At 37.4% G+C, this 27,533-nt stretch overlaps 1 protein-coding gene across 2 annotated transcripts; it reads left to right on the top strand.

Annotated features, from left to right (window-relative positions):
- The first annotated feature begins 440 nt into the window (after positions 1-440).
- LOC109214856 (protein PHYLLO, chloroplastic) lies at positions 441-25,560 on the top strand. Of its 2 annotated transcripts, XM_019378812.1 has the most exons (27): positions 441-666; positions 1,212-1,403; positions 2,006-2,217; positions 4,104-4,221; positions 4,396-4,509; positions 5,246-5,347; positions 5,945-6,004; positions 6,225-6,296; positions 7,982-8,092; positions 8,162-8,356; positions 8,800-9,462; positions 11,087-11,311; positions 11,933-12,229; positions 13,065-13,132; positions 13,211-13,369; positions 15,649-15,774; positions 15,845-15,976; positions 16,058-16,172; positions 18,511-18,666; positions 18,813-19,049; positions 19,161-19,328; positions 20,080-20,223; positions 20,928-21,389; positions 21,870-22,163; positions 22,247-22,404; positions 22,512-22,619; positions 25,202-25,560. In XM_019378812.1, exons 1-27 carry the CDS (start codon positions 508-510, stop codon positions 25,443-25,445), a joined length of 5,091 nt encoding a protein of 1,696 aa, XP_019234357.1. In that variant the 5' UTR covers positions 441-507; the 3' UTR covers positions 25,446-25,560. The 2 variants fall into 2 exon arrangements, with proteins under 2 accessions (XP_019234357.1, XP_019234358.1); XM_019378813.1 differs by lacking the exons at positions 441-666; positions 1,212-1,403; positions 2,006-2,217; ... (1 more) ...; positions 4,396-4,509; positions 5,246-5,347 and having other exon boundaries at positions 5,951-6,021.
- The last annotated feature ends 1,973 nt before the right edge of the window (positions 25,561-27,533 follow it).

The following is a 27,533-nucleotide window of genomic DNA, read 5'->3' as shown; positions in this document are numbered from 1 at the left end:
TCTTAGTTTTTGCTTCTGATTTTCTCTGATGTGAGATCAACCTTACCATTTCATCCCAGCTATTTATTTTTTTTGCATAATTTGCAAGAATTTTTGCTAAACTATGAGAGCAGAAGAGAAGAGATAGAAGAAGAATTCAATGAAAGAAAAGGGGAGGGAAGCCAAAATAAGCGTGTAATTTTTTTGAGAGAGAATGTAAAAGAGAGTAGTTTTTTTAAGATTTGATTTTATAATGCCAATTGTTTGGGGCTATCTTTGACAAACCTAATATAAAGCTAAAAAATTGCCAATTCCTATTATGTGTTGTTATAGGATGCCAATTTTTCTTGTTATTCCTCTGGTGAAGGTTAGTGGGCTGAGAAAGCCCAAAAAATAAAGCCCAAATCAAAAGGCTCCCGCCAATTCGACCCCCAAAAGTACGGTAAGTTTACCGAACGGCCAATTCTATCTGCTCACCTTATCCTCTTCACTCCCAGAAATCTCAAACGGTTTTCTCACCGGGCGCTAATGAAATCTCACAGCTTAACCGGAATTCATACATTTCCTTGTTCACTATCTCTCCCAAATCGCTGTACAATCATCAAATTCACCAATTACAACCATTTCTCTATACACATTTCCCGGCGCTTCACACTGCATCGCCGTCCTAAAACCTTTAATTTTCAGGTTTTACAATTTTGCAATAATTTTTTTCTTAGAGTTAAGTTCTATGCAGTAAAAATATTTATACAATTAATGAAACCTTTACCTTATCAAAAAAATAATAAAATATATTTATACAATCAGGTCACTGGTCACTTATTAGGTAATTATAGGCAAATTTATCGATAAATTTTTAATGATAATCTGGTAAAAGTTGTAAATAACCTGCTATCACAGGTTAAAATTCACTTATAGTGTAAAAAAATCGTCTTTACACTGTAAGTGTATATAACTTAAATCCCTTTTCGAGTTTAAGTTCTATGCACGGTGTAAATATTTACACAATCAGGTCAATTATTAGGCAATTATGGGTAAAGCTCTTGATAAACATCAATTGATAATCTAGTAAAAGTGGTAAATAACTTACTATCACAGGTTAAACTTCACTAATACTGTAAAAAAAATCTTTATACTGTCATTCAGTGCATATAACTTTAATCCTTTTTCTAATGGGTTCCTTTTTTCTCTGTTTTATTATCTTTTTTGGTATTTTTTAAATGTGTGAATAGGTAGTTCGTTGTTCAATGCAAGAAAACAGAATGTTGGAACCAGAGGATGCTGCATTGTTGGTTTCGACTTGCATTACTCGCACGTTGTCTCCAGCATTGACTTTAGAACAAGGATTGGAAAGGATTAAGGAGGCTGTTGAGGAGCTGAAGGCCAAGCCTCCTTGTTGTTCTAGTGGGATGTTTAGATTCCGGGTACTACTTCGAAAATAAAAAGCCTCATGTATTTACTTAGTAAGTATTCATTTGATGCGATTGAACTTTGTCTAGAGATTTTAAAAAATCACCTTAATTTACGTAATGTGCACCTATAGGAGCTTTAAACAGATAAGAGGGATAGGCTGATCTTATTGCCTACTAGTTCGTATGATATATGGTAATCATACAGCTTTACTTATTAACTGTTTCTCCGGGATATATAGAGAAGATTAGCATAGCCATTGTGCAAGGATGAGACACAAAAATCAAGAAATGGTCCAAAAAGAAAAGGAACATATTAAATTTCTGATTTATGTAATATGCGCATCAGCTGAGTTCGTATCAAACTTTTTATATATTTTCTATGGATGCATTATATGCATGTTTATCTGGTAAAACTTTTGCATCTGTAACAATCAGTTGATCATATGTTGCCGGGAACAGTATACCGTCGTGGGATCGCATAGGATTAGAACTGATTCCAAACATTGACATTCAAATGTGGCACCTGTTAAATGAGTGCATCCTTTTTGCATTGTGCTTTTTTCTATGGTGTGGATATTTTCTTGATTAGTGTGAGGATGATTGTCGATATGCAGGTTGCTGTTCCTCCCAGTACAAAATCTTTGAACTGGTTTTGCTGTCAACCCGAGTCATCAGGGGTATTTCCACAATTTTTCCTTTCCAAGGAGAGGGAAAACCAGGCATTTAAGTCACTTGTATTGGGTCATACTCGTGGGATATTTGGAATTGGTGAAGCAATCAGCTTTAAGGGTTTTTCTGCTTCTCAAGAATATGGTGAATTTGGAAGGTAATTTCAGACCACCTTCATTTACTTCAGTTTCAGCTCTGACATAATTGATTAGTTTATGTTCCTATTGCATCCTACCAATGGATGAATTTTATATAAACCCAGCTTGATGAATTTAAACCAAATTAGAAACAATTACTAGTGAAATGGAGCAACTCAACGTTCCATCTTGTTATGGTTTTTTCTCCAAGAGTTGGTGATACTGTATAGGCACACGTCATGGGTTTGTACAATGTTGCAGACAAAAACATGGTATTAAAGTGGAATGGTAGAGGGGCAGGCCCATTATCTGCCGAGTTTCTAACCGTGCGCCACTGGCCGGTGATTAGGAAAAAAAAGGAAATAGAGTTGGTGATACTATAAATTAATTTTGAATAAAGATAATGGACACAAACAAGTACATCTTCCAGTCGGATTAGACTTATGACAATTTTAATGGAGAAAGGTATTATCTCCTCTCTGTTTGAGAAATTCTTGTATGTAATGGATATAAGGAGAATAAGCTATAGACGATTGAGGAGACATGTCCCTATTTGGGAAATTCATTTTTCCTTGCTTGTCACACAACTAGGTGGAAGAGATACTAGAGTATGTCGGTCAAAGGTCAGAAATGTTCCTGTACTAGCATTGAAGCCAATCATCCATTTCTGGAAACTTATATACTGTTTTGTGTAAAAATTAATTCAATTGTGGGGACCTGGACTAGTTCAAATGTTTCATTGATAAGAAACAGTTTTACTGTATAAACATCTTGAAGCTATAACTTTCAAATTTTATCAGTGAAAATGGGATGCTCTCAGTCAACTCTGCATTAGCGGCAAAGTTTTATATTGCCTGAACAGTAAAGCATTAACTATCTCTCCTAAAGGTGAAACCCTTTCTCTGAAAAGAAGGTGGCGGCCATTGGAGGAAGTTTGACACATGAGGTTGATTAATAGTGAAATAGATGATTTTGGAGTGCTTCTGTTGGATTAACTTAGATACAAATATTGATGATCTGCAAATGCTGCTGCTGGATAACTTTAGACACGAAATTACTGGGTGATTGTAATCTAGCATGAAGGATGAGTGTGACCCTGCATTTTCTCCGAGGAATTGAACACAATATGATCTTCGGGATAAATGCGAAAAGATGTACAGCACCTAGATATGGGAGATATATGTTATACTTATACATGCAGCTTCTTCTGTTATCGAGATGGTGAGCACTATGGAGCATTGAATAAAGGCCAAGAGAATACCATAATCTGAGCATTATGGATAAGTGTGACCCTACATTTGCTCTGAGGAATTGAACACAACATAACTAGAGTGAGTTAACAATGACCCTGACATGAATAAAAAGCTTGCTTTTCTCACATAACACAGCATTAATATGATCCTTCATAGTCTTTCTTTGTTTTATCAAACTACCCTTTTGGATGAAATGCCATAAAAGACAGACACTAGATAGCACTGCAGTACTTGGAGTTTTTGCCATCCTATTGAATCCAAATTGTATATAAAGGTGGTAACTGATATCTAACTCTCCACTTTAGGTTTTGTTGCATTTTACTTACTGAAGCTCCCGTCGTTGCAATTCCAGAATTGTGAAAATTTTGATTCAGCATTTGTTTGATGTTAGATATTATGTGCTTAGGTATTGGTGTTGAATATCAATTGTAAGGGGTCAATTCTTGACTTGGATCCCCACTGAAGTTCGTGGTTGCTGTTTTATCCCTTCTTTCTCCCTATCAGCAGAAAATAGCATGTGATTCTGATATCCCTTAAGAAGAGGATGAATTACAAATATTCTGGTTCCACACATTACAATCACATGAAGGAACAATGATTTTTATGTCTGTAAGAGACATCAATGGTCTAATATAATGCTGGTACTTCTACAGATGTTGTGCTGTTGAATCAACGCCAGTGGTGGCATATGGCTTTTTGAACCTAAGATTTGATACAATATCATCTTCCATGAAGCAAGAAGCTGGGTCGTTCTACTTCTTCATACCACAGGTAAAAATGAGTCTTTTTGCATGGCCATGCTATAGATTTTTTGTCTATTCTCCCAAATGTTTGGTACGTGTTGAACCAAATATCTTGAATTCTGTGGTGGACTTACTCTTGTTCTTCAGTTTTATTTTCTCTTCAAATTAAGACATTGTTAATTTGAGAAATATATTACCGCAGATTGAACTAGAGGAGTTTGAAGGTGCTTCTATCTTATCTACAACAGTGGCGTGGCATTCTTGTATCTGTACTTTCGAGGAGGCTCTTCAAGTGTATGAATCATCACTTTTGCAGGTAATCTTCTATTTCCATGTCTGTCTGCGATTCTTCCAGTTATACTGCAGCGTGAGAGTTTTCCTTTTTCCTGGGATGTCATTGCAATCTCTGTGCTACTCCACTGTCCTTCTTGAAGTGCAACTATTAGTTGGCATTGCCTATATGGATCCTTTGCTTCCCTTGTGTTCTGTTCTCAGCTAAATGTGCATTGATTTTGAGAGGCTATAGGTCTTTTAAGTTAACTTCCCTACATGTGATTTTAGATCTAATTCGTCCCTCTTTAGAACTTCAGTCATCCTAATGTCACGCCTATGAACTGGTGCATTTGGAGGTCTACTTAGTAAATGGCTCGACCATCTCAGGCAACCTTCTTTCGTTTTATCCTTTGTCTGTGCTACTTGTACTCTCTGTCTAATGTAATCATCTAATCTTGACCAAATTTTGTATCACTGTAAATTCGTCTTAACAGTGCATTTTTTGGACACTCATCTTGTGGTATATGTTGGGCCTTTTATGTCTGCCATTCACTTTCATATGTTCTTGTTGTATACTAGGTATCATAATAGGGATATATTCCCATATAATAATCTATTTGTTTAAATTTGACCACTATTGCTCTTGTTATAGAGAGTTAACAATAAATATTATGTTGGACAAGTCTGCTTTTCCGAAAACCTACGAGTATCTTGAGTATTGTCATTTTATACGCCATCATGGCATGGGCAACTGATATTCCGAGTCTCAATTTTTTCAGGCCGAAAATAACCTTTGTTCTGAAGAAGATAGATGCTGCAGCAATCACATTGGTGCGACTCTTCGAGAAGTCCATAAGAAGGAGGGAGAAGATGCCCAAATGGTAATAGTATTTTTTAAAATTGCACTATGACAAAAAGGTGTGCTTGAAGGGAGAATATAGAAATGATGGGAGATCCGACACTTTGCCATACCCCATTTGAGAAATTGCAATAATTTCATTTTTGTACTTCCCTTTTGTAAGGGTTGAAAAGGGAAAACTTTTTTTTAGAAGGATTGTAAAATTTAGGGGAAGTATGAAGAAACGTAACTTCCTGAACCAATACCTTCCAAATCCTCATGAGCCCAACAAAGCAAACTCTTTCTATTTGCTTTCCTCTCGCTGCTCCTCTTTCTTCCAAATTTCAGCCCAAGCACACCAAAAAGTTTCACATTGAAAAACTCTTCTTTGTTTCTCCATCTTCTAGAAATTCTGACTCTTCCTTGATAAAGAGCAAGCCTGAACCCTGTTTTACAGCTTTTCCAATACAACATTGTTCTCCATCTTCTAGATAATTCATGTACTTGTAAACTTTAAATATGATAACAAGAGATTCTACGGATTGATGGTTATTGTAGGACTTGACCCTGTTGATCATGAGTGTCAACGTTTCCACTCATGTTTTTGCTTTGAAACACCACTGAGAAATTTCTTATATAGGTATATGCGTATCTTCAGAAGCTGTTCGAGAAATACCTTGGGCCGTGTGCTTTGGAACTGGTATCCCCTTTATCCTGGTAATTACCTTTCCTTGGGTGCTTTTCATGTTCTCGTGATTGAAGTGTCATTAGTTATTCTGCATGCAACAAGAAATGACCTTTCTTCTCTATATTTGTTCGAAATAAGTGAAAGAAGCGAACAGACTATAATGTTCTTATCACTGATGAGATATGCTTTATTCATTTATTAACTTTTCTCTAATTTCCTTTGCTGCATGCAGAAAGATGCTTCAGACTATTCCAGTCAGTTCTTCGCCAGAATGTCACCTACTTTAGCAATTTCCAACAACATGGTATGCTAATCTATGAATATTGCGAGTTAGAGCCTTTTGTATGAATACAAAATTGCACAGCATGCTCCATTTCTATTTTGTATTAAAGATGTTGATATGAGTTACAGATCATGTGCATACATTTTTACTAACATTGAAATCATTTGGAATGATGAGTCTCCTTAGAAAGATGGCAAAAATGTTTGGACAATACAACTTTCTTTTGTTGTCTGGTTAGTCAAGTATTGTTTGTTCGTATAATGATAAATAGTTTCATAGTACTATTGAAGCCGAGGGAGAATTTCAGAGATGATGGCTAAATATAAACTTCAAGGATGAAGATTCTGGAAGATTAATGTTCATGATACCTGCGATCTTGTCTTTACTTTTTAGCTAATCTGGTGATTTAGTGTTCACGTGACAGTATATCTCAGATAAGGTAACCTTGGAACAGGTTTACAACGAAAGTACCAAAAGACAGCTAGCTTTGAGTTGTCGAGACAATTATCATTATTCTAACTTACCAAAAAAGGCAGTTTGCTTTCTTTTCCTCTTAGTTAGCATGATTTAGCATCTTGATTCCCAGGTTATAATGAAATGTCAGAAAGTAGGTAATTGTTTCCCCTATGTTCTTTTTAAAAGTCCATTGTTCGAGGTGAATGAGACAAAGTTTGGCAGTAGAATCCAGAGTATTTGGTCTAAGCTATTTGGCTTTGATTAATCTTGCATCAACGAGATGGATTATCTGTTTGCAAATTTATGCCGAAGAGATGTTGGGTTCTCCTCACTTGAGTGAAACATCTTTTTATTACGTGCAAGAAATTTTTGATTCTAAATTCAATTGGATTACCTACTGAAAAATACTCATTAACACGCCAAGTCCTTATAGGATATGCTGATGTTTTGGTTTTGAGCCATTTGACACGATCAAAGATGTCATATTTGAACCTTTTCTTTATATTTGAAATTATGAATTCTGAAATCTTTTGATTCAATTCTTTTCTCAATCTTGTGGTGAACCAAATAATTTTTCCAGTAGAAAGCATCTTCTATACCTTCCATCTTTTATATCTTGTGAATTTCAAGTTTGAAGGTAAGATGATTTGCCATTGTCCTTGTGTATCATTCTTCTATCAATTCTAGTTACTTCCATATTTGCCCCTTTCATTTCAAGGCCAATGACTCGTCCTTCATTTTGGTAGCTTTGATTCATCGAAATGCTCGTCACCGATAAACTATCTAAACCCCAAAAGGCTCTATCTTTTTGTTGTCAGCCATTATTTGTGAGCCTCTTGCTCCTTTATTTTTTAGTTGTTCCGTCAATAGATAATGTTCATGGAGCTTTTCTGGTATTATATTAAGTTTTCTGCTTTTTTCAGCATCATGAGAGTTGTCACAAATTATTCTAAATGTTCGCTTTAGGAATATTTTTCCCAGGCCTGAATGTATTGCTAGTGTTGTGTATGTGCGTCTCTCTCTCTCTCTCTCTCTCTCTCTATATATATATATATATATATATATATATATATCCATTAATTGGTTGAATTTATTACTAGTGAAAGTGAAACTATGTAAGGATTTCCTTCTCTAGAAAATGTGGCGATCATTCTAGGTGCTTTGTTATATGAAAAAAATGTATTCTCTTTTGTTTTTAAACATGTTCGATTGAAAACTTTGGAGATACTTGAATCATTACTTGTTTTCAGCATCAACAGAATGATAACACACAATTTAGTTGCTGCTTGCAAGATTGCGCAAACATAAATATCTTGTGGGCGTCACTACTAATTGAAGAATGCGCTCGACTTGGTCTGACGGTGAGACTATTTTCAACTTTATAAATATGATTTAATTGAAATACAAGTATCTGATTCTTCCAAATCTAGTATTTTTGTGTAGCTCCAGGCTCACGGTCATCTCCTCTTGCTATTGCTGCTTCTACTCATCCTGCTACAAGTTGTATTGCATGCATCGATGAGCGCTCACTTGCATTTCATGCTGTTGGTTATGCCAGAAGTTCTCATAAACCAGCAGTTGTCATCACATCATCAGGAACAGCAGTTTCAAATCTTCATCCTGCTGTGAGTACTAACACATAATATTCATATTCATTCCAGCAGTGTACAACACTATTCTGTTTCCTCTTTAATTTACATGTTAATGCAAATGTGAATTTGTGAGTTCTATATTCCACAATTAACTTGTATAAACTGCCCAGCCTGATTGACATGATGATTAATACCTGCTGCAACGGTTAGCCAGTATGCTACTTCTTTAAATATATCTGTGCCAATATGCATGTATCAGTTTAGATGTTATATTGCATTAGGGTAAGATTTAATATCAGCCTGAGAAGTTTCTGTGTCCTAGTTATAGATCATTCTACATTCCTCTTTCAATCATCCACTTATGGTTGAGCAAAAGTTTAATCCTCTTTAGAGGTTCCCTTTCTTCTTGAAGGAATCATTTTATTTTAGTTACATGATGTCTTTTCTTTGTTTAACTGTTCCATGGAAATGGACAGGTTGTGGAAGCCAGTCAAGAATTTGTTCCGCTCCTGTTACTTACAGCAGATCGTCCTCCGGAGCTGCATGATGTTGGAGCAAACCAAGCCATCAATCAGGTCAACCATTTTGGACCATTTGTGAGGCACTTCTTCAATCTTCCTGCTCCCGCTGATGATATTTCTGCGAGGATGGTACTTACCTCCATCGACTCTGCTGTTCATATTGCAACCACTTCACCAAGTGGTCCAGTTCATATCAACTGTCCCTTTCGAGAACCACTGGAAAATAGTCCAAGAACGTGGAACCCTAGTTGTTTAAGAGGGTTAGACTCTTGGATGTCTACTAGTGTACCTTTTACCAGCTATATCCAAGTTCGACAATCTTATAGATGCAACTATGGTACCCTTATGTCTGAAGCTCTGGAAGTGATAGAAAAAGCAAATAGAGGCCTTTTATTGCTTGGCGCTATTCACCGGGAGGATGACATATGGGCTGCTTTGCTACTTGCCAAACACCTTTCATGGCCCGTCGTAGTTGACATTCTATCAGGTCTCCGACTGAGGAAATATTTTGTACCATTTCCTGAATTTGAAGATAGAATTCTATTTATCGATCATCTAGATCATATGCTGCTTTCAGACCCCGTCAGGGACTGGATGAAGGCTGATGTGATAATCCAGGTATGTGCTTGGATAGGTTTTTTGATCTAGCTGTATGCATTATGTCACTGGTTCTCAACTTCTTTGGTGAGAGATCATTTGTTTCAATTTCTCCATTTTGTGCCAGTGTCTAACAATGTATATATAGATGGTAAGATAGGAAAAATACCGCCTGTTCCATTCTACAAAATTTGGCAGGTTGAAGCAACTTATTTTGTGAGTGGAGATAGGAATGACTCATAGGAGAATTCTTTTCCTTTTCCCGGCAAAATTACTGGTTCTTGACCTTCCTATAGTGTCTATCCTTTTTAAATGACAGATGTCTTGTCTTAATTTCTCAAACGGTACTGAAAATGATGTGGAACCTTCTGGTTGGACTAGTATGGCTAACTAAGCTATTCAATAATGTAATCAAATGAGTGAAGAAAGACTGTTGCTTTCGATATATAAGAACAAAGGATATATTTAAAGTTGTACAACTATCTCGGCAATAAACCTATGAGCCATATGATGAAAGTTATTGAAAACGTGACAGATCATGCATATTAGGGAATCAGTTTGTTTATGCCTAGTAAATCTGCAACAGGGGTGATTTTTTTCTTAAGAAAATTGATGGAAGTACATAGGAAGAGAGAAGACTTTCGTCATGATATTTTTTTTTGGTATAGAGAAAGCATATGATAGGTTGCGAAGAAAAGTCCTTTGGTCGTCCTTGAGAAGAAATGAATTCATATCAAATATAGAAATGCTTTAAAAAATATATACAAATGAATAGAATATGTGTGAGAACCATTAGAGGAGATTGAGTGGAATTTTAGGTAACTGTGGGTTTGAACCAGGAATTTTCCTTAAGTGCTAATTGTTTATCTTTGTTATGAATGAGTAACCAATAGTATACAATATGAGGTTTCATGGTGCATGCTATATTTGCAGACATTATTATATTAATTGATGAAGCTAGCTAGAGTCAACCTAAGTTTGAATCACGGAGAATCATTCTATAAGGAAGGTTTTAGGATAAATAGAAGTAAAAATTAATACCAGCAAATTTAGCCCCCCAAAAGAAGAACGAAGAAGAAGTGAAATTAGACGAGATTGTGGTGTCTCAATGCAGGCAATTAAGATATCTATACTATTGTCTAGGAGAATCGTATGCTAGATGAAGAAGTCTCAACTAGAATTGAAATAAGATGACTGAAATGGAAGGGTGCTATGGGATAGAAAAAACTTACATGGTTAAAGGCAAGTTTATAAGGTGGTTGTTAGAACTAGCAACATTGTGTAGGACTGAATGTTGGACATCTAATGCCATCATATCCACAAAATGAGTGTCTTGTGCGGGTGTTAACACGGATATGTGGCTTAAAGATATTGGACGAGATTACAGATGATCACAACTGATAGTGAGAAACAAGTAGCTCACGAAGAATAAAATGAGAGAATATCGTCTAAAACGGTTTGGCTATATCCTACATAAACTTCTAGATGCACCAGAGATGAATGTAGTATGGCTAAAGCTAGATTTGAACGAGTAGGAGTAATATGCTCTATTAGATTAGAAAAACATAAAACTATGCTTTATGGTACATGTGTTTAGTTATTGATAGCCAGACAAGGAGCTTTATTGAGTTAGTGCATATAACAGATTGGAAGTCGCATAACAAGCAAGCGTGTGGCCCAACTGCTAGAGAGCTGCTTTCCGTGTTCATATATTATGGTTGACAATCATCCAAGTCGTCATGATCCTTCACATATTGTGACTCACAGGATCCAGTGTGCAATTTCTCAGTTTGCCGATTATTTGATTACAGCTTGTTCACCACATGTTAGCAGCAAATGGAAAGGTTTCCTGCGAGCATTGAACACTGTGGTATGTAATTTTATTGACTTTGTGTCACCTTCTTTACTTCAATTCATGAATCTTCATATAATGTCTATTTCTCCTATAGGTGACATATTTCCATTCATCTCTCTCTCTCTCTCTCTCTCTCTCTCTCTCTGTGTGTGTGTGTGTGTGTGTGTGTGTGTGTGTGTGTGTGTGGTCGTTTGCAAGCACATGTGATTTCAAATATGAAAATATCTTTACAGAGAAATACATCTAAATCTATTATCAGTGTTAGTAATGCATCTGATTTTCCAGTTTTCACATTTTTACATTTTGCCTGCATGGCATTGCATAGCATCAGACATAGCTATGAGCAAATAAGTCAATAACACTTCATCCTAGTATGTGTCTATCTGGAATTTTATTTAAATGCAACAATATGATGTTTGCTGCATAAAATCCTCAATTATGATATGGTCATTTTTAAAAGCATCTTGAGGGGGAGAAAGTGCAAGTTTATTGCTAGTTAGGCCGGCTAGAAATTAATATAGTTTCTGTTTCCTGTTATACCATGAGTATTTCTTATGTTTAGTATTTATCATGCTCTCATAACTCTTCCTTGTCACAGCCTTAATTATTGTCTTGACTTTCCATCCCGTTTAATAGGCAGCCTGGGATATCTCGTTTCTAATAAATTCTGAGCACTCCTTGACTGAGCCTTATGTTGCACAAATGATTCTGGAAGCCATTCACTGCGAGTCTGCTGTATTTTTCGGTAACAGCATGCCAATACGTGATGCTGACATGTATGCATGTAACTCGGCGGAGTCTACCCAGGATGCAGCCATATTCAGCTCAGGATTACCATGCCAATGGATTCAGGTTGCCGCTAATAGAGGAGCTAGTGGTATTGATGGTCTGCTTAGCACAGCTGTTGGTTTTGCAGTTGGATGCAACAAAAGAGTGAGTAGATTTTATATAATGGAAACAGCAGTATATGATGTAAATCTGCATTCATTGAAATCTAAATATAGAATACTCATGTTCCTTACTGAGAATGTTTTGGGTGTAACGAGAATTGTCATTGTGTTAGCTTTTGCTTTTCTTCATTACTGCATGTAGTCATTAAAGTTGGTGTTTCTGCTTACTTTCTTGTAACTGCTTCTCTCTGCACTTTACCGATCAAAAGAAAAAAATGCGTCTCTCTGCAATTCCTGTGCTGATATATTCCTTAACAATATGTGTTGAGAACAATCTTGGAGCAAATATTTTCCCTTGCTGGATGAGGTTTGATGTAAGATACAATGGGATGGCACCAATGAAAGTTAACATAAAGTTTGAATATCTCACTTCGAAGGGGTAGCCTTGGAGAATGGTAAAGTTGTCCCTGTTTGGCCTATAGGTCATGGGCTCAAGCTGTGAATCAGCCACTAACACTTGTATCAGGGTAGGCTGCCTACATCACCACCCCCTTGCAGTGCGGCACTTCCCTGGACCCTGCGTGAACGCGGGATGCTTTGTACACCAGGCTACCCTTTTAGAATATCTCACTCCAGTGTGGCAAAGGCTGTCTTCCTGTTTTCTAGTGACTGCTCCCGTAACCATTTAGTTTCTGAAACTTGTAGAATTCTTTGCAATTAGATTATCACATAGTTTCAATCTTCTAAATTATTAACATGAAGAGTTATTATTTTCCTTTCTCTGTGGTTCACCTTTGTTCTGGAAAGATTTTCTTGTGTTGTTTCGTATGTTTTGCACAGATGATTATGTGTGAAATTTAACATTGTGCTTCTTTTAGGTACTTTGCATAGTTGGAGATGTTTCTTTCCTGCATGACACAAATGGGCTATCCCTGTTGAGAAATCAGTGAGTATTTTTTGTTTTCAGTCTCTTTCAATTTAAAGTTCTATTCACCAAATGATACAAATATTTTTATGTTTGAAGGATGTTGCGGAAGCCCATGACTATAGTTGTCATTAACAACCGTGGTGGCGCCATATTCAGTCTTCTTCCTCTTGCAAATGTGACTGCAAGAAGCATCTTAGACCAGTATTTCTACACATCCCATGATGTTTCAATTCACAACCTATGCTTAGCACATGGGTAAGAAATGTCAGATGTTCAAAGCATCTACTTTTATATTTTTATGTTGCATTTGAGTGCATGCTGATCATTTGTGATTTACAATTGTAATACTGTTTGCATTTCTTTCCAGTTTCCAGCTTTAAAGTTACATCTTACTTTTTTTACTGCTGCTGCCAACATAGACCTTCCCATTCCTGATGAGTATACTAGTTATCCTATGAGGTATCAGACAGTGTGCCAAAATATCGTAAACAACATGTACAAACACCCTTGACACGTCATTCCCTGTGCAATAATATTTCCTCCTTACTGTCTTCCCTGGTTGTCCTCTTCCACAGTGTATATTGTCCCATCTTGGTGATCCAACCTTATGCTTTCCGGTGCTTAGGGCATGGCATGTGTGAAACTCAAATTTCTTAAGAACATATATTTCAATGATTCACTCAAACCACTCCCATTATTTCCTAGTGGGATCAAACCACTCAAACATATCTTTTTGAGCACCAATATATCTATAACATCGGTGTTCTCGATCAGTTGCTCAATTACATCTCTTTTTCTTTTCGCTTTCCCATTTTCTATTGATTTTGAAACATGTGCCGCAGCTCCTCGTTAAGTGTGACGTGGAACCTGTTGCCACCTGTTAGAGTTCCACATCGGTTCTTGATGGGGTCTTTGGTTTTCTTATATGTTCTTGGGTAATCCTTACCTCATAAGCTAGATTGGAGTTGAGTTAGGCCCAAGGTTCATTTCTTATCATGGTATCAGAGCCAGACCTATCTCAATTCTTGGTTTACCCGATGTTGGGCCGTTGTGTTTTATTGTCCATGCTTTAGATGTCCAGTCCCGTGCATGCAAGGGGGTGCTAGAGCCTCACATTGCTTCTTGATGGGGTCTTTGGTCTCCTTAATTGGTCTTAGGCAATCCCCTCACCTCATGAGCTAGCTTTTAGAGTTAAGGCCAAGGTCCATTCTTATCACTCCTCTTCAACTAGATTTACCTAACCAATACGTGCCTTCAGGTGTGAGGATGATTTATCAAAGCATGCAGCTTTAAAGCTTCTTATCATTGCAATTAGTGTCGCATCAGAATATCTCCCCCTTTTTTATGATAGTTTTTTCTTTTTCTACTTCCAAATCTATGGACTTGGGATGTATATATGAATAATTCTTCATAGAGATAACATGTTATGTTCACAATTTTTATGGCACTACAGGACACTTTGGTGGGGAACTTCTCTCCTAATAGATTGATAGCAGTTTCACTTTTTGATTCCCCATGGACATCCTTCATGATGCTGGCTAAACCTTAACCATGGAGTACAAACATTTTGTAGTAAAATTATATGTTAAGACGTCATATATAATATTGATATTACATCTGTAGAGATGGAGGCATGAAACATTGTAGTTGTCAAACATTATACACATATGATATTACATCTGTTGAAAGAAGGTGTTGATGTATACTGGAAACTTCTATTTATAGTTGTCAAACATTATACACATGAAATTTGTCTAATGTGGGACAATATCCAACTAAAGTACTTAACTCTTCTAATACTCTAACTGTTACATTGTAACACTAACACATAACATTCTAACATGCCCGCTCAAACTCAAGGTGCCAAAACCAACTGAATTTGCTTATTTTAATAGTATAAACTAAATAGTCAATGGAATGGTTACTTGAAAAAGGTATGGAAAATGTCGTTATCACCGGAATATCGATGAAAGTAGTGATCTCGAGGAAAAGATTCTGCCTGAGAATGGCTGGAGAGAGATAGGGTGCCGCTGAAACAGTCATTGAAGAAGAGGTCAGGTGCTACAGAAAAATTGCTAGAAAAGAGGTGTTAGAAAGAGACGTTCTGCAGTTGAACAATCACCATAAAGAGGTTCTGTTTTGCCGGAATGATTTCTATGATCATCAATAAAGGCATGATGCCACCAGAATGGTCAGCAGAAATAAAAATGATACTGCTAGAACAGTTGTCGAAAAGAGAGAAGAAAAGTAAAATTCTGACAGAGTTAGTTAGAATGTTAGGGTGCCATGTTATATTATCCCATACTAATGTGGCTTGTATCACACACCCACAATCATATGTGTTCTGTATCCCAAAGTTATCAACACATTCTCCTAAAAATTATTTACTTAGTAAGAAATCAGTTTTAATACACTGATACAAGGTTCTTCCAATAGTTTGATACAAATATTGGTTTAAGTTGATATTGCCTGGTCACTGCACATAGTTATTAGCCGAACTTGGTTCCTTGTTAAATTTGTTACTTCGTTTGCAGTGTGAAGAATTTGAAAGTACAGAGCAAAATGGAACTGCAAGATGCTCTATTAGCATCTCAAATGAACAAGGAAGATTTTGTCATAGAGGTCGAAAGCACCATTGATGCTAATGCTGCCTTTCATAGGTAGCCATGTTAATTCACTGTCATATTAATTTGATTAAACATTCTCAGCTAAGACATTTTCCTCTTTCAGTATGTTGAGGAAATTTTCACAGCAAGGAGTGGATCGTGCTTTCAACAGGTTTTCAAAACTTAATGTTTTGAATTTCATGAATGATGGGTTGATATCCAGCAAAGTTGGTAAAATGCAGTACTCAAAATATAGGTTAGCATTTATATACTGCACAGACAGTTCTATATGGAGTCCTGAAAATTTGAAATGACTTTTCATACTGTTTTGTGGTAGAATTCAACTGTCCTCTCCTCCAACTTCATCCTCTGCCAGTCACATATCCACCTACCACCGAGAAGGCTTCATAATAAGTTTGTTTCTTGAAGATGGTAATACTGGTTATGGAGAGGTAAGTCACCGCTATTTCTTGATACTTGCCCTCCTTGGGAGGCTGCACATGTTTGGTAGATAATCCAGCAACTAAGCAGCTGTTTGATGCATGGTTCTAGCATTTTTTTTAAAAGAAAAATCATATATAGTGATTAGCTATGTTACATGGATCCTTTATTTGCTTTGAAGTACCAATATCGGTTATGTATGAGTCCTTTGAGTGGATACTCCTAAATACACTAAAAAGTTAGCGAAAAATAAAATAAATTGAAATGAAAGCAAGTACCTGTACTGTACCCATATCAGAAACATAATATAGCTGAATCTATGTGATTGTGATGCCCCTAATGGAGGGCAGCTTGACAAGGGCAGGTCAAGAAGAATGACTGGCAAGCTTCTGAAGAAGGGTTGCACTTTACACTATAGGCAAATCCCACATCAGAAAGGGAGAGAAATATAAAGCATTATTTAAGGAGCACAAGTTCACATAGTACACGCGCTTTTGGACTCAATGATAGGCCAAGGGACAAATCTGTGAACTCTGTTGGGCCAAAGAGAATATACATCCCATGGGCTTGGATATGATGAATAAAATATTAGAGTCGGACTCCTGCAGTATGATGGTGCGGCAAACCTCAGCGAGGATGCTAAGTCCCTAAAGGGGGTATATGTGACGCTTTCTGACAGAGGACGGGCTGATAAGGGCTTGTCAAGAAGAAGGACTCACAGACATCTAGGTTGACGAGCTTTCTAAGTAGGGGTACACGTGACAGCTTAGGCAAATCCCACATCTGAAAGGGAGAGAAAAATGTCTATATAAGATAGAGCACAAGTTCACATGGTACCCGCACCATTAGGGGGTATATGTGACGCTTTCTGACAGAGGACGGGCTGATAAGGGCTTGTCAAGAAGAAGGACTCACAGACATCTAGGTTGACGAGCTTTCTAAGTAGGGGTACACGTGACAGCTTAGGCAAATCCCACATCTGAAAGGGAGAGAAAAATGTCTATATAAGATAGAGCACAAGTTCACATGGTACCCGCACCATTAGACTTGATGATGGTGTAGCCCAAGGACAACTTAGAGTGCATATAACTAAATGTAAACCCTCATGATATATATAGTATAAAATTGAGGTTGAAACCTTGAATTGTTGTTGGTGATAACAAAGTCCTTATTTTCAATTCTCCCTACGTTATTGGTAAGTGAATGCTTTGGCGTCGGGGATTGTAAAATCATCTTACTATGTCTTTATATATGAATTTATCATTCATGTGGATGATTGATTGTGTCAATTCAATGAACTTGGTCATGGAAAAAATTGACCTCTAATATTAATTTCTCGTGATGGGCTTCTACAAGAGATATTGGATGCATTGTAATCTCATCTTGGCCTAGCCTCTAAGTATCATTAGTCCTATTATCTAATAATCCTGTGATATCATAGGTGTTTCCTCATAGGAACGGCCGCGAATTTGATCAATTACTCTTTGTGCTTTGTCAGCAGACATAGATATATGTTCACCTAAAGCATATACTTCTGTTTTTTTCTTCTTTAGCACATACATGCAAATTAATAGAAGTAAGATAAGCTTTTACCGTAGAGCAGGGGTTCATGCAATCCAAAGTCAGTAACAATGTCTTGAGCATGTCATAAATTAGCTACTCTAAAACTGTGAGAGCCAGTCAGCTTGCAACAGGACATGATGAACTGGGATATGTTTAGCTGAAGGTGCTGCTAATACTTGCTTTCGTCCCTTGAAGATAGTTTTTTTTTTCATACTATGATACTCCAGTTGATACAGAAGAATATTTGCTAGATGGTGCAGCTGTTCGGTAGTTGAAGGCTCAGTTGAACATTCCTTCTGTACATAGATTGAAATAATACATGATTTAATCAGAACAGGCATAATTCATGAGTCATTAATTGGAAACTCATCTGCCTACATAATTAAGGTCAGGAGAGAGTGAAATATGGTAAAGTTAACGGAGTCTGATATATTAAATTCGTGAGCTTTTCCTTGTATATTGCTCCAGAAACGTTGATTGAAGATTCTTATCTAAAGTAGCCAACTTAGTCTGTTTCTCAGTTGAAACTTGGTAATGCATGTCATTTTGCTGTTTGTTGTACTTTTTTCACTTGAGAGAAATTGAAAACCATATACGATTTTCAACTTGTAACCCGGAATTTCTTGATAAACCAAATATCCAAGAATATGCATTAACGTTATTGACAATGTATTGCTTTGTCCTTCCCTCTCCTTCTCTTGCTCCCCTTGCTTCCTCTCTCCAATTCCTAGACAGAACTCTGGAAAGCTAAAAAGTTTGTGGTTATCATCTACTATATTTAAACAGGTTGCACCTCTTGAGATCCACAAAGAAAACCTACTTGATGTGGAAGAGCAGCTTCAATTCCTTATGCATGTTGTAGAAGGAGTTGCTATTGACCATTTTCTTCCTTTGCTGAAGGGTTCATTTTCTCGTTGGTTGTGGCACAGCTTAGGTATCCAGGTAGGTTGATGCATCTTTATTTTGAGGGATAGTAGTAGATATGACTAGAAATTCTACAACTGATAAGGTAAGGTTGATATAAAATATTACTCAATGTATCTCTCCAGATTTACTATTTGTGAATTATGTTTTCACTTCATTTCTAGCCCAATTCAATCTTCCCAAGTGTGAGATTTGGCCTGGAGATGGCTGTACTCAATGCTATCGCAGCTAGAGAAGGTTCAAGTCTGTTGAATGTACTCTATCAACAAACAGTAGAATCAACTGGGGGGACTTTAGATGTCAAAGTTTGTGCACTTCTTGAGTCTAATGGTGGTCCCAATGAAATGGCTCTTGTTGCAACAACACTTGTCAAAGAAGGATTTACTGCTATAAAGCTAAAGGTTGGTATATCATTTACAAAAGCTGGAACTTCTTAATAATTAGAACTTCCAGGGGAAGCTTTATGCTTCCAATTTGTAAAAAGGTTTAAAAACTACTTTTCTTCCGAGCAGGTAGCACGCCAAGCAGATCCCACTGTGGACATTGCAATTATAAAGGAGATAAGGAAGAAAGTTGGTTGGGAGATTGAACTGCGTGCTGATGCAAATCGAAGTTGGAACTATGATGAAGCTGTTAAATTTGGCCTTTCTATAAAAGATAGTGGCCTGCAGTATATTGAGGTAATGCACCAAAACACTTATAAAATGTTTCTAATCTAGTCATAATTTCCCCAGCGGCTGGGGAACGTAATGCCTATTTATCTAAGTAGGGCCAGAACCACAAAGAACACTTTCAAGATGAAGAGAGTAAGATCATATGCATATTGCCTGTCTGTACTTCTTCAGAAGCCATTGATCCTTCCTCTTTTCCCTCTTTCCTTCCTTTGATGTTGTAGACTCAAACTAATATCGTGCTGAAATTCTCTAACATATAGTGGTCTTCACATCAAAATATGCTGCCTTTCTTGCATATCAGCACACTCAAAATTTTATGAACTTTATGTCATTACACCATGCAAATAGAGCAATAAGGTGATGGCTTAGAGTTACTATGTTACATTAATGAAGAGGTACAATAAGTGATTTTGGTTTTGAATATAAAATTAAAATCAACATAGTTGCAAAAAGTAATCATGAGACATGACTTGGAAAGAAGTTCAAGAAGTAACATTCTGAGGAGTTCAATTACTGCAACTAAGAGGCAGCATTATAATTTTTAAGTTGTAAAAAGTTCAATCTAGTGGATTCCTAATTTCAGGGAATGATAGTCTAGGAAAAGAGCAAATTCCTTGTATCCTGTTCCTTGGCCATTGTTTTAATGTTTAGACAATTCAGCAACATACTTTGCCTAAAAGTTAGGCATCCATCTCTCTGTCATTAGTTCTCAGTTCCTATAATATAAGATAATTAAATCAAATTTTGGTTATTTCAGGAGCCTGTTAATGATGCAGATGATATAATCAAGTTCTGTGTGGAGACTGGCTTACCAGTAGCTCTGGATGAAACTATCAACAGTATAAGAAAAAATCACCTTAAAGTGCTTGCAAAGTACACTCACCCAATGATAGTTGCTTTTGTAAGTCTACAGGGTATTATGGTCTATCATTATTTCGAACATGACATGTTTTTAATTGTTGCACATAGGTATTATTTTTTGGAATCCTTCCCTATTAGATACTTATAAAAAAAGGAAGTCTTCCCTATAAGATACTTTAAAAAAAAAAAGGACCTCTTCCCTAATAGATTTGTGTAGATATGTGTCAATCTTATAATTATCTGCATCAAAACTTCAATCTTGTTGGTCCAAGTAATCTATGAAGTGAAATCTTCCAGTTTTTTGTTAACCCATTTACTTGCAGGACAGAAAGCAGGATAACACCCCCCCCCCCACCCCCCCCCCCCCCCCCCCCCCCCTAAAAAAAAACCCAAAAAAAAAAAAAACCCACCCCACATCACAAAAAATAAAAATAAGAATCATGACTACAACTACAGTCATTAAACTCTTTTCATCATATTCATATGAAGTGAATCCTCTACTTTGTCTTACCTACCTACTCTCGTATCAATATCCACGATTGAAAGGAGATCACCGTTTGGCGTGAAAACTGAAAATAATGGATTGAACTTCCTGATTGCTGCATTTGCAGAAGTTTCAAAGGCAAAGTCCAAATATTATCAAAATTGGGATCTTGATTAAAATAGGCTTTGCAGTTACAGTAATTAGGTTAATTGGATTTGACTTTGATACTACAAATAAAAGCGATTTCTGAATAATGTCAGGTTATCAAACCAAGCGTTGTTGGGGGTTTTGAAAATGCGGCATTGCTTGCACAATGGGCCCACCAGCAGGGAAAGATCGCTGTTATCAGTGCCACATTTGAAAGTTCCTTGGGTTTGTCAGCTCTGATTCAGTTCTCACGGTATGTTGACCTGCTGAAGTTAGATACAAGTAGAATGCTTAACAAGGAAGAGAACTCTTGCATAGCCCACGGTCTTGGAACTTATCAATGGCTTAGGGAAGATGTTAGCAGAAGGCCTTTAGCGATTACCTGTAATCCTTGCAATGGTGTTGTGGAGGCATCAGTTACTCATGCTGGACAGGTCCTGCAGCATTTTCAATTCAACCAAAACGCAGTTGTTCGTGATTGTACTTTCAGAGAAGTTCATACATATGAATTTGTAGCTGATCTTGAAGGCACCTCCATCTGCCTTAACGTACAAGAGATTGGAAAGTACGATGAAGTAAGTAGTCAGATGTATTCTGGTAATGCTGATAGTTAGTTGAAGAAGTTTCCTGCAATCCAATATGCTGAACTTAGCTTTGGAAAAAAAAAAGTTTGGCAACAGGGTACCAGGTGTTATCTTATTTTTCCTGCTTGGTTGCTTATATTACAAAGGGGAGCCTTGGCATAACTGGTAAAGTTGCTGCCATGTGACCAGGAGGTCACGGGTTCGAGCCGTGGAAACAACCTCTTGCAGAAATGCAGGGTAAGGTTGCGTACAATAGACCCTTGTGGTCCGGCCCTTCGCTGGACCCTGCGCATAGCGGGAGCTTAGTGCACCGGGCTGCCCTTTGGTTGCTTATATTACAAGTCTAATCTAGCAATTATTGTTGTAAAATACTTTTGTCATTTACATGGTGAAGTTTTTTTTCTGTTTCTCATCTTGTAACCTTGAAGTTCCAAATAATATACTTTTTGTTGCATAATCTGAGCGATACAGAGTAATGTAGTAGTGTTTCTTCATGGCTTCCTTGGAACTGGAGGAGATTGGATCTCTATTATGAAGGCTATCTCAGGCTCAGCTAGATGCATTGCAGTGGACCTACCTGGACATGGAAGATCAAAGTTGCTCGGCCAGGATTATGGTTTAGAGGAACCAAGGTTGTCAATTATAGCCTTTGCAAATATATTGCAGCAGTTGTTTGACAGTCTACAGTGTCAAAAAGTTACTCTTGTTGGATATTCTTTGGGGGCAAGAATTTCACTCTACATGGCTTTAAAATACAATGACAAGGTATACTATAAAAATATTTTTTACAGTATGTTGCAGAAAAATTTCTCAGTTAATATAATTATGCAATATGCTTGATGATGAAGGTTGCTGGAGCTGTTATAATATCTGGAAGTCCTGGATTGATGGATGAAGAGGCCAGAAAATTCCGTAGGGCCAAGGATGATTTTGCAGCCTGCTCTCTTGTTTCTTCTGGCCTAGAGCCTTTTTTAGATGCTTGGTATTCTGGAGATCTGTGGAATAGGTATTTGATGAGATTCTCTTCGTAGGAGTTTGCATCACTCTTGCTCACCGATACAGGAGATGTTTCATACCAACTTCTAACATGTTATATATGTTTACATCCTGCAGTTTAAGAACTCATCCACATTTCTCTAAAACACTTGCGAGCCGATTGCAGCATTGTGATTTGAAAAATCTCGGGAGAGTATTATCAGATCTGAGTGTTGGGAGACAACCGTAAGTTAATGAGAAATCTTTTGCTCTTTTCAATTTCTAGTGTATATCCGCTTCTTTTCCCTTGTAACCAATCGCAAACCCAGGATGTTTAGATCATGAATGCTCTACTGCTTTTCGCTGAGCTTCTACACGGCCGCCTACTAGCGAGAGGGAAAAGAAGACCATGAATTCCTGAAATTTGTTGTGAAAGGAGAGGAAATGTGTTATCTTTTGGGGCAGTTGGGTCTGGTGGGAAAGAAAGAAAAAAGCAACTAAGAAAAAAATGGAAAAATAGATATGTTCTATTATAGGGAATATGAGGTTCAGCGAGAAAGAAGTTAAAAAGGAAGTCAAAAAGAAAAAACTAATAAACAGAATATAACAACAACAACAACAATAACATACCCAGTTTATCCCACACCGTGGGGTCTGGGGAGGGTAGTGTGTACGCAGACCTTACCCCTACCTTGTGAGGATAGAGAGGCTGTTTCCGATAGACCCTCGGCTCAAGATAGTACAAGTACCACATTAATAAAAATATAGGCAAGAAGAGACAATATCAAAAAGCCATATAAAAGCAGAATAACACAACAAGACAGTAAAGTGATCAGCAATGAAAGAAAACAATGGTTAGTCATAAAAACCTACTACCAACAGAAACGAGACTGCGTGCCAATACTAAAGTTATGAACACTCTACACTACCTACTCTACTACTCTAATTCTCGACCTCCATACCTTCCTATCAAGAGTCATGTCCTCGATCAGCTGAAGTTGCGCCATGTCTTGCCTAATCACTTCTCCCCACCTCTTCTTTGGCCTACCTCTGCCTCTCCGTAGGCCCTCCAATGTCAACCTCTCACACCTCCTCACCGGGGCGTCTGTGCTCCTCCTCCTCACATGACCAAACCACCTAAGCCGCGTTTCCTGCATCTTGTCCTCAATAGAGGCCACCTCTACCTTATCGCGAATAACCTCATTTCTGATCTTATCTAACCTGGTGTGCCCGCACATCCACCTCAGCATCCTCATCTCTGCTACCTTCGTCTTTTGGACATGAGCAATCTTGCCTGGCCAACACTCAGCCCCATACAACATCGTTGGTCTGACCACCACTTTGTAGAATTTACCCTTAAGTTTCGGTGGCACCTTCTTGTCACACAAAACACCGGAAGCGAGTCTCCATTTCATCCATCTCGCCCCAATACGATGTGCGACATCTCCATCAATCTCCCCATCCCCCTGAATAATAGACCCGAGGTACTTAGAACTCCCTCTCCTAGGGATAACCTGCGAGTCCAGTCTCACCTCTCCTTCCCCTCCTACAGTCTCGCCGCTGAACTTACACTCCAAGTATTTTATCTTGGTCCTGCTCAACTTAAAACCCTTAGATTCCAGGGTCTGCCTCCATACCTCTAATTGCGCGTTCACACCGTCTCGCGTCTCGTCAATCAATACAATATCATCTGCAAATAGCATGCACCACGGCACCTCCCCTTGGATGTGGCGCGTCAGTACGTCCATCACCAGAGCAAACAAAAATGGCCTTAGTGCTGACCCCTGATGCAACCCCATCATAACCGAAAAATGGTCCGAGTCCCCCCCCCCCCCCCCCACACACACACACACACACACACACCGTCCTCACTCTAGTCTTTACTCCATCATACATGTCCTTAATCAATCTATTATAGGCAACAGGAACACCTCTAGCCTCCAAACATCTCCACAAAACCTCCCTTGGAACTTTATCGTACGCCTTTTCTAAGTCGATGAACACCATATGCAAGTCCTTCTTTCTCTCCCTATACTGCTCCATCAATCTCCTAACAAGGTGGATGGCTTCTGTAGTCGAACGCCCCGGCATAAACCCAAATTGGTTCTCGGAAATAGTCACGCTCCTTCTCGCCCTTAGCTCTACCACTCATAAACAGAATATAAAGGAAAAAAATTCATTCGGAAGATTCAATCTTGCATCGTAGAGCTTTGCAGGGTCTTGCACCCACCATCCAAATTAATGCACCCTTTAGCAATTTAGAGATTGGGTGCTCAGACGATCTACTTGTTATCATATTACTAATTGCCTATACAAATATGTACTGTCAAGATCGGGAATAATGGGTGCTCAAGCACCCACTAGTGTCTAAGTCGGTTGGTCTCTGGTTGAGGGCATGTTATGACATGATCCCTTAGCTAGTCAATATTTTGTATCTCAGTAACCTGAGTTACTTCAACTGGTACAGGGGGCGGATCTATAGCCCATATTGCGGGGCACGTGAACCCATGGTGCCTTCGCCAAATTAGGTATTTTATGTACATATTTTCTAGAATTGGTCCAGTATTATGTATTGGCACCCATGTTCCATAAATGTTGAATGGTGCACTTGGTTTAGTACTTAATTATTTAATCAAAGAAACAAGGATCAATTCTCACTTAACACTTTTTTCCCCTCCTTTTTTTAGTGGTGCACCCATATTCTAGAAATCATAGATCCGCCTCTGAACTGGTAGCCTTATATTCCAAAACATGTTGATGCGTCTTCCTTCTATTTTTTCCCCCTTTCCCTAGTCCCGCTTTCTAATTGTCATCATCATGTATAACAGGCCATTATGGGAAGATCTGAAGAGCTGCAGAGTACCTCTTCAATTCATTGTTGGAGAGAAAGATGTTAAGTTTCGAAGGATTGCTCAAAAGATGCGCGACACAATGTGCCAGAGCACAGACACCACAAACGTTCCAGAAATCGTTGAAATTCCATATTCTGGTCATGCTGCACATATTGAGAATCCTCTCCCTGTGATCAGTGCAATAAGTCAGTTTATCAGAGAGGTTGAGATCAAATCATAACTGAAGTTGATGTTCAAAATTATAATATTAGTATTAAACTAGAATTGTATTGCTTTTCTATCACATTACAATGCGCAAATATATCTATCAATATAAAGCCACTAAAATTGTATTGCTTTTCTTCTTGCTAGTTTATTTTCATTTCAGTTGTGTTTGAATAATGTCTTCCTGCAGCAGGGTACTATAACGCATTTGCACGAGTTACTAATACAAGCTCCAGAGCCAGCACGCCAAAAAGTGCACCATGGTTGGCAGTCTGTATTAAAATTACATGATGGTGGTCCTTGGGCTGAACCTGAACCTCTTGCCTCTGCAATTCCACTCATGAAATGAAACCCTGCAAATAATTACACAAGATAGTAAATCACTACACATTTTTACATACACCAGCCGGAAAATAAAGAGTTTGAATTCCAAAATTGAAAGTCCAATTTTTTTTTCTTTCTGATTCAACCTTCAAGGACAAATAATGTAAAAAAAATATGTTAAATTTAAGCATATATAGCACAAACAAGAAAATTTTACTTCGATATGACTAATAAATTTATCAAATGTTGTGACATGTTTAAGATGTAAGTTTTAAAAGACTTATAACCACACAAGTGTTATGGCATGTTGATAACCATAAATTAAAAGTCTTCCTTTCTTAAATTCCGATCCAAGTCAAACTATGGCAAAAAAATTAAATTGAAACGGAGAGGGTAATAACATATCTCGAGATGAACATGATTTCTTCTAAGGCTATAAGACTATCCAAAGACACTTGAAACTATAGCATATCGTGAAAGAAACACATTGAACGGGCAATGGCCCAAGAAAGATTATGAAGTTTGATGCACATGATTGAGAGGACAAACCAGTTACAAAAAGCCAGAAGGTGAATAAGCACAGCAACTTTCTTGAAGCCTTTTCCATGTTGTGTGGTGTGACGATTTATTTTTTAAATTTCACTTTGTTATGAAATATGGAGGCGCTTATAGCCAATATATAGGACAAAGAATGCAAGGCATACACAAAAGGAAGGATATTTTTAGGTATGTTTTATATATTTTCCTCTAAAAATCTCTCTTTCAAATTTTCTATTTATGGTCACTTTTAATCGTCTTAATTGCGTCTAGTGTTTTGTTTTCCTTTTTAGAAACTTTTATTAAACTTCAATGTACTAGCGGGCTTTAATAAGACTATAAAAAGCATAAGAAATTAATTCGTACTAAAAATATAGAATTTTAAAAAGATATTTTATAATTTAACGTTTTTCCATAATATTATACTATGTCATAATTGTACAAGTCTATCGTAACTTTTATTAGGTGATTTTTCTTCTGTCCTAAAATTCAGCACAAATTAAAATAATATCCTGTAGTGCAAAGATTTTGCAACTAGAGATCATGGACAAGACTTTAATGACTTCCTTATATAGTTATAGCTTCATAAGTGCATTAGAATCATGTTATATTTTCGACAATGCGCCTGCATGGAAGTAAATCACCATTTATAGTTTTAATTACAAAAATCTATAGCAACATCAATTGTTATATTTGTAGGGGAGATTAAGTAAAGGGCGGGTTGAGTCGATTTTGAGCGAGTCAAAATAGGTTGAGAAGAGTTATTTCGGTTGAGATGGACTGGATCAAAATGGGCTAAAATGTGGATCATAACCCAACTCGCCCAACTCTTACCGAGCTTTAATTAATGAGAAATTTTCAGAAACCACTATTGTTTAGTGGTTATTAATCTGTTATAGCTACCATTTACTTAATTGCTTCCTATAGCTAACTTTTCAGTTGTTATGGAATGTATTCGATGTATTCAAGCTACTGTATTCACGAATACAGTAGCAAAACTAGGCGAAAAAACAGGGCATACCAGCTATCATCAGCTGTATTCATATGTATTCGCGAGATGTATTCATGAATACATCGTAAAAATAGGCCTCTCCAACTGTTTAAAAACGGAAAGTGAATCAATTAACGTGATAGACTCCTAATATGACTCAACAAACTCAAGTATAACACGCAAAATTATTAATCCAGTTAAGGAAAGGATTTCTCAGACGAAAAACACCCAAAAAAATAGAGCAATATTCAG

Source organism: Nicotiana attenuata, unplaced genomic scaffold, assembly GCF_001879085.1.
Source record: "Nicotiana attenuata strain UT unplaced genomic scaffold, NIATTr2, whole genome shotgun sequence".
NCBI classification, from domain to species: domain Eukaryota; kingdom Viridiplantae; phylum Streptophyta; class Magnoliopsida; order Solanales; family Solanaceae; genus Nicotiana; species Nicotiana attenuata.
Note: the sequence above shows the minus strand (reverse complement) of the source record. Positions and strands in the feature narration are given on the sequence as shown.

Bases quoted from the DNA above. Each gene is read 5' to 3' on its own strand.
- LOC109214856 (XM_019378812.1), top strand. From the start codon at position 508: ATGAAATCTCACAGCTTAACCGGAATTCATACATTTCCTTGTTCACTA. The intron at 2,218-4,103 runs GTAATTTCAGAC...GTACTTCTACAG, and splicing joins GAATATGGTGAATTTGGAAG to ATGTTGTGCTGTTGAATCAA. The intron at 22,405-22,511 runs GTATTTGATGAG...TACATCCTGCAG, and splicing joins TCTGGAGATCTGTGGAATAG to TTTAAGAACTCATCCACATT.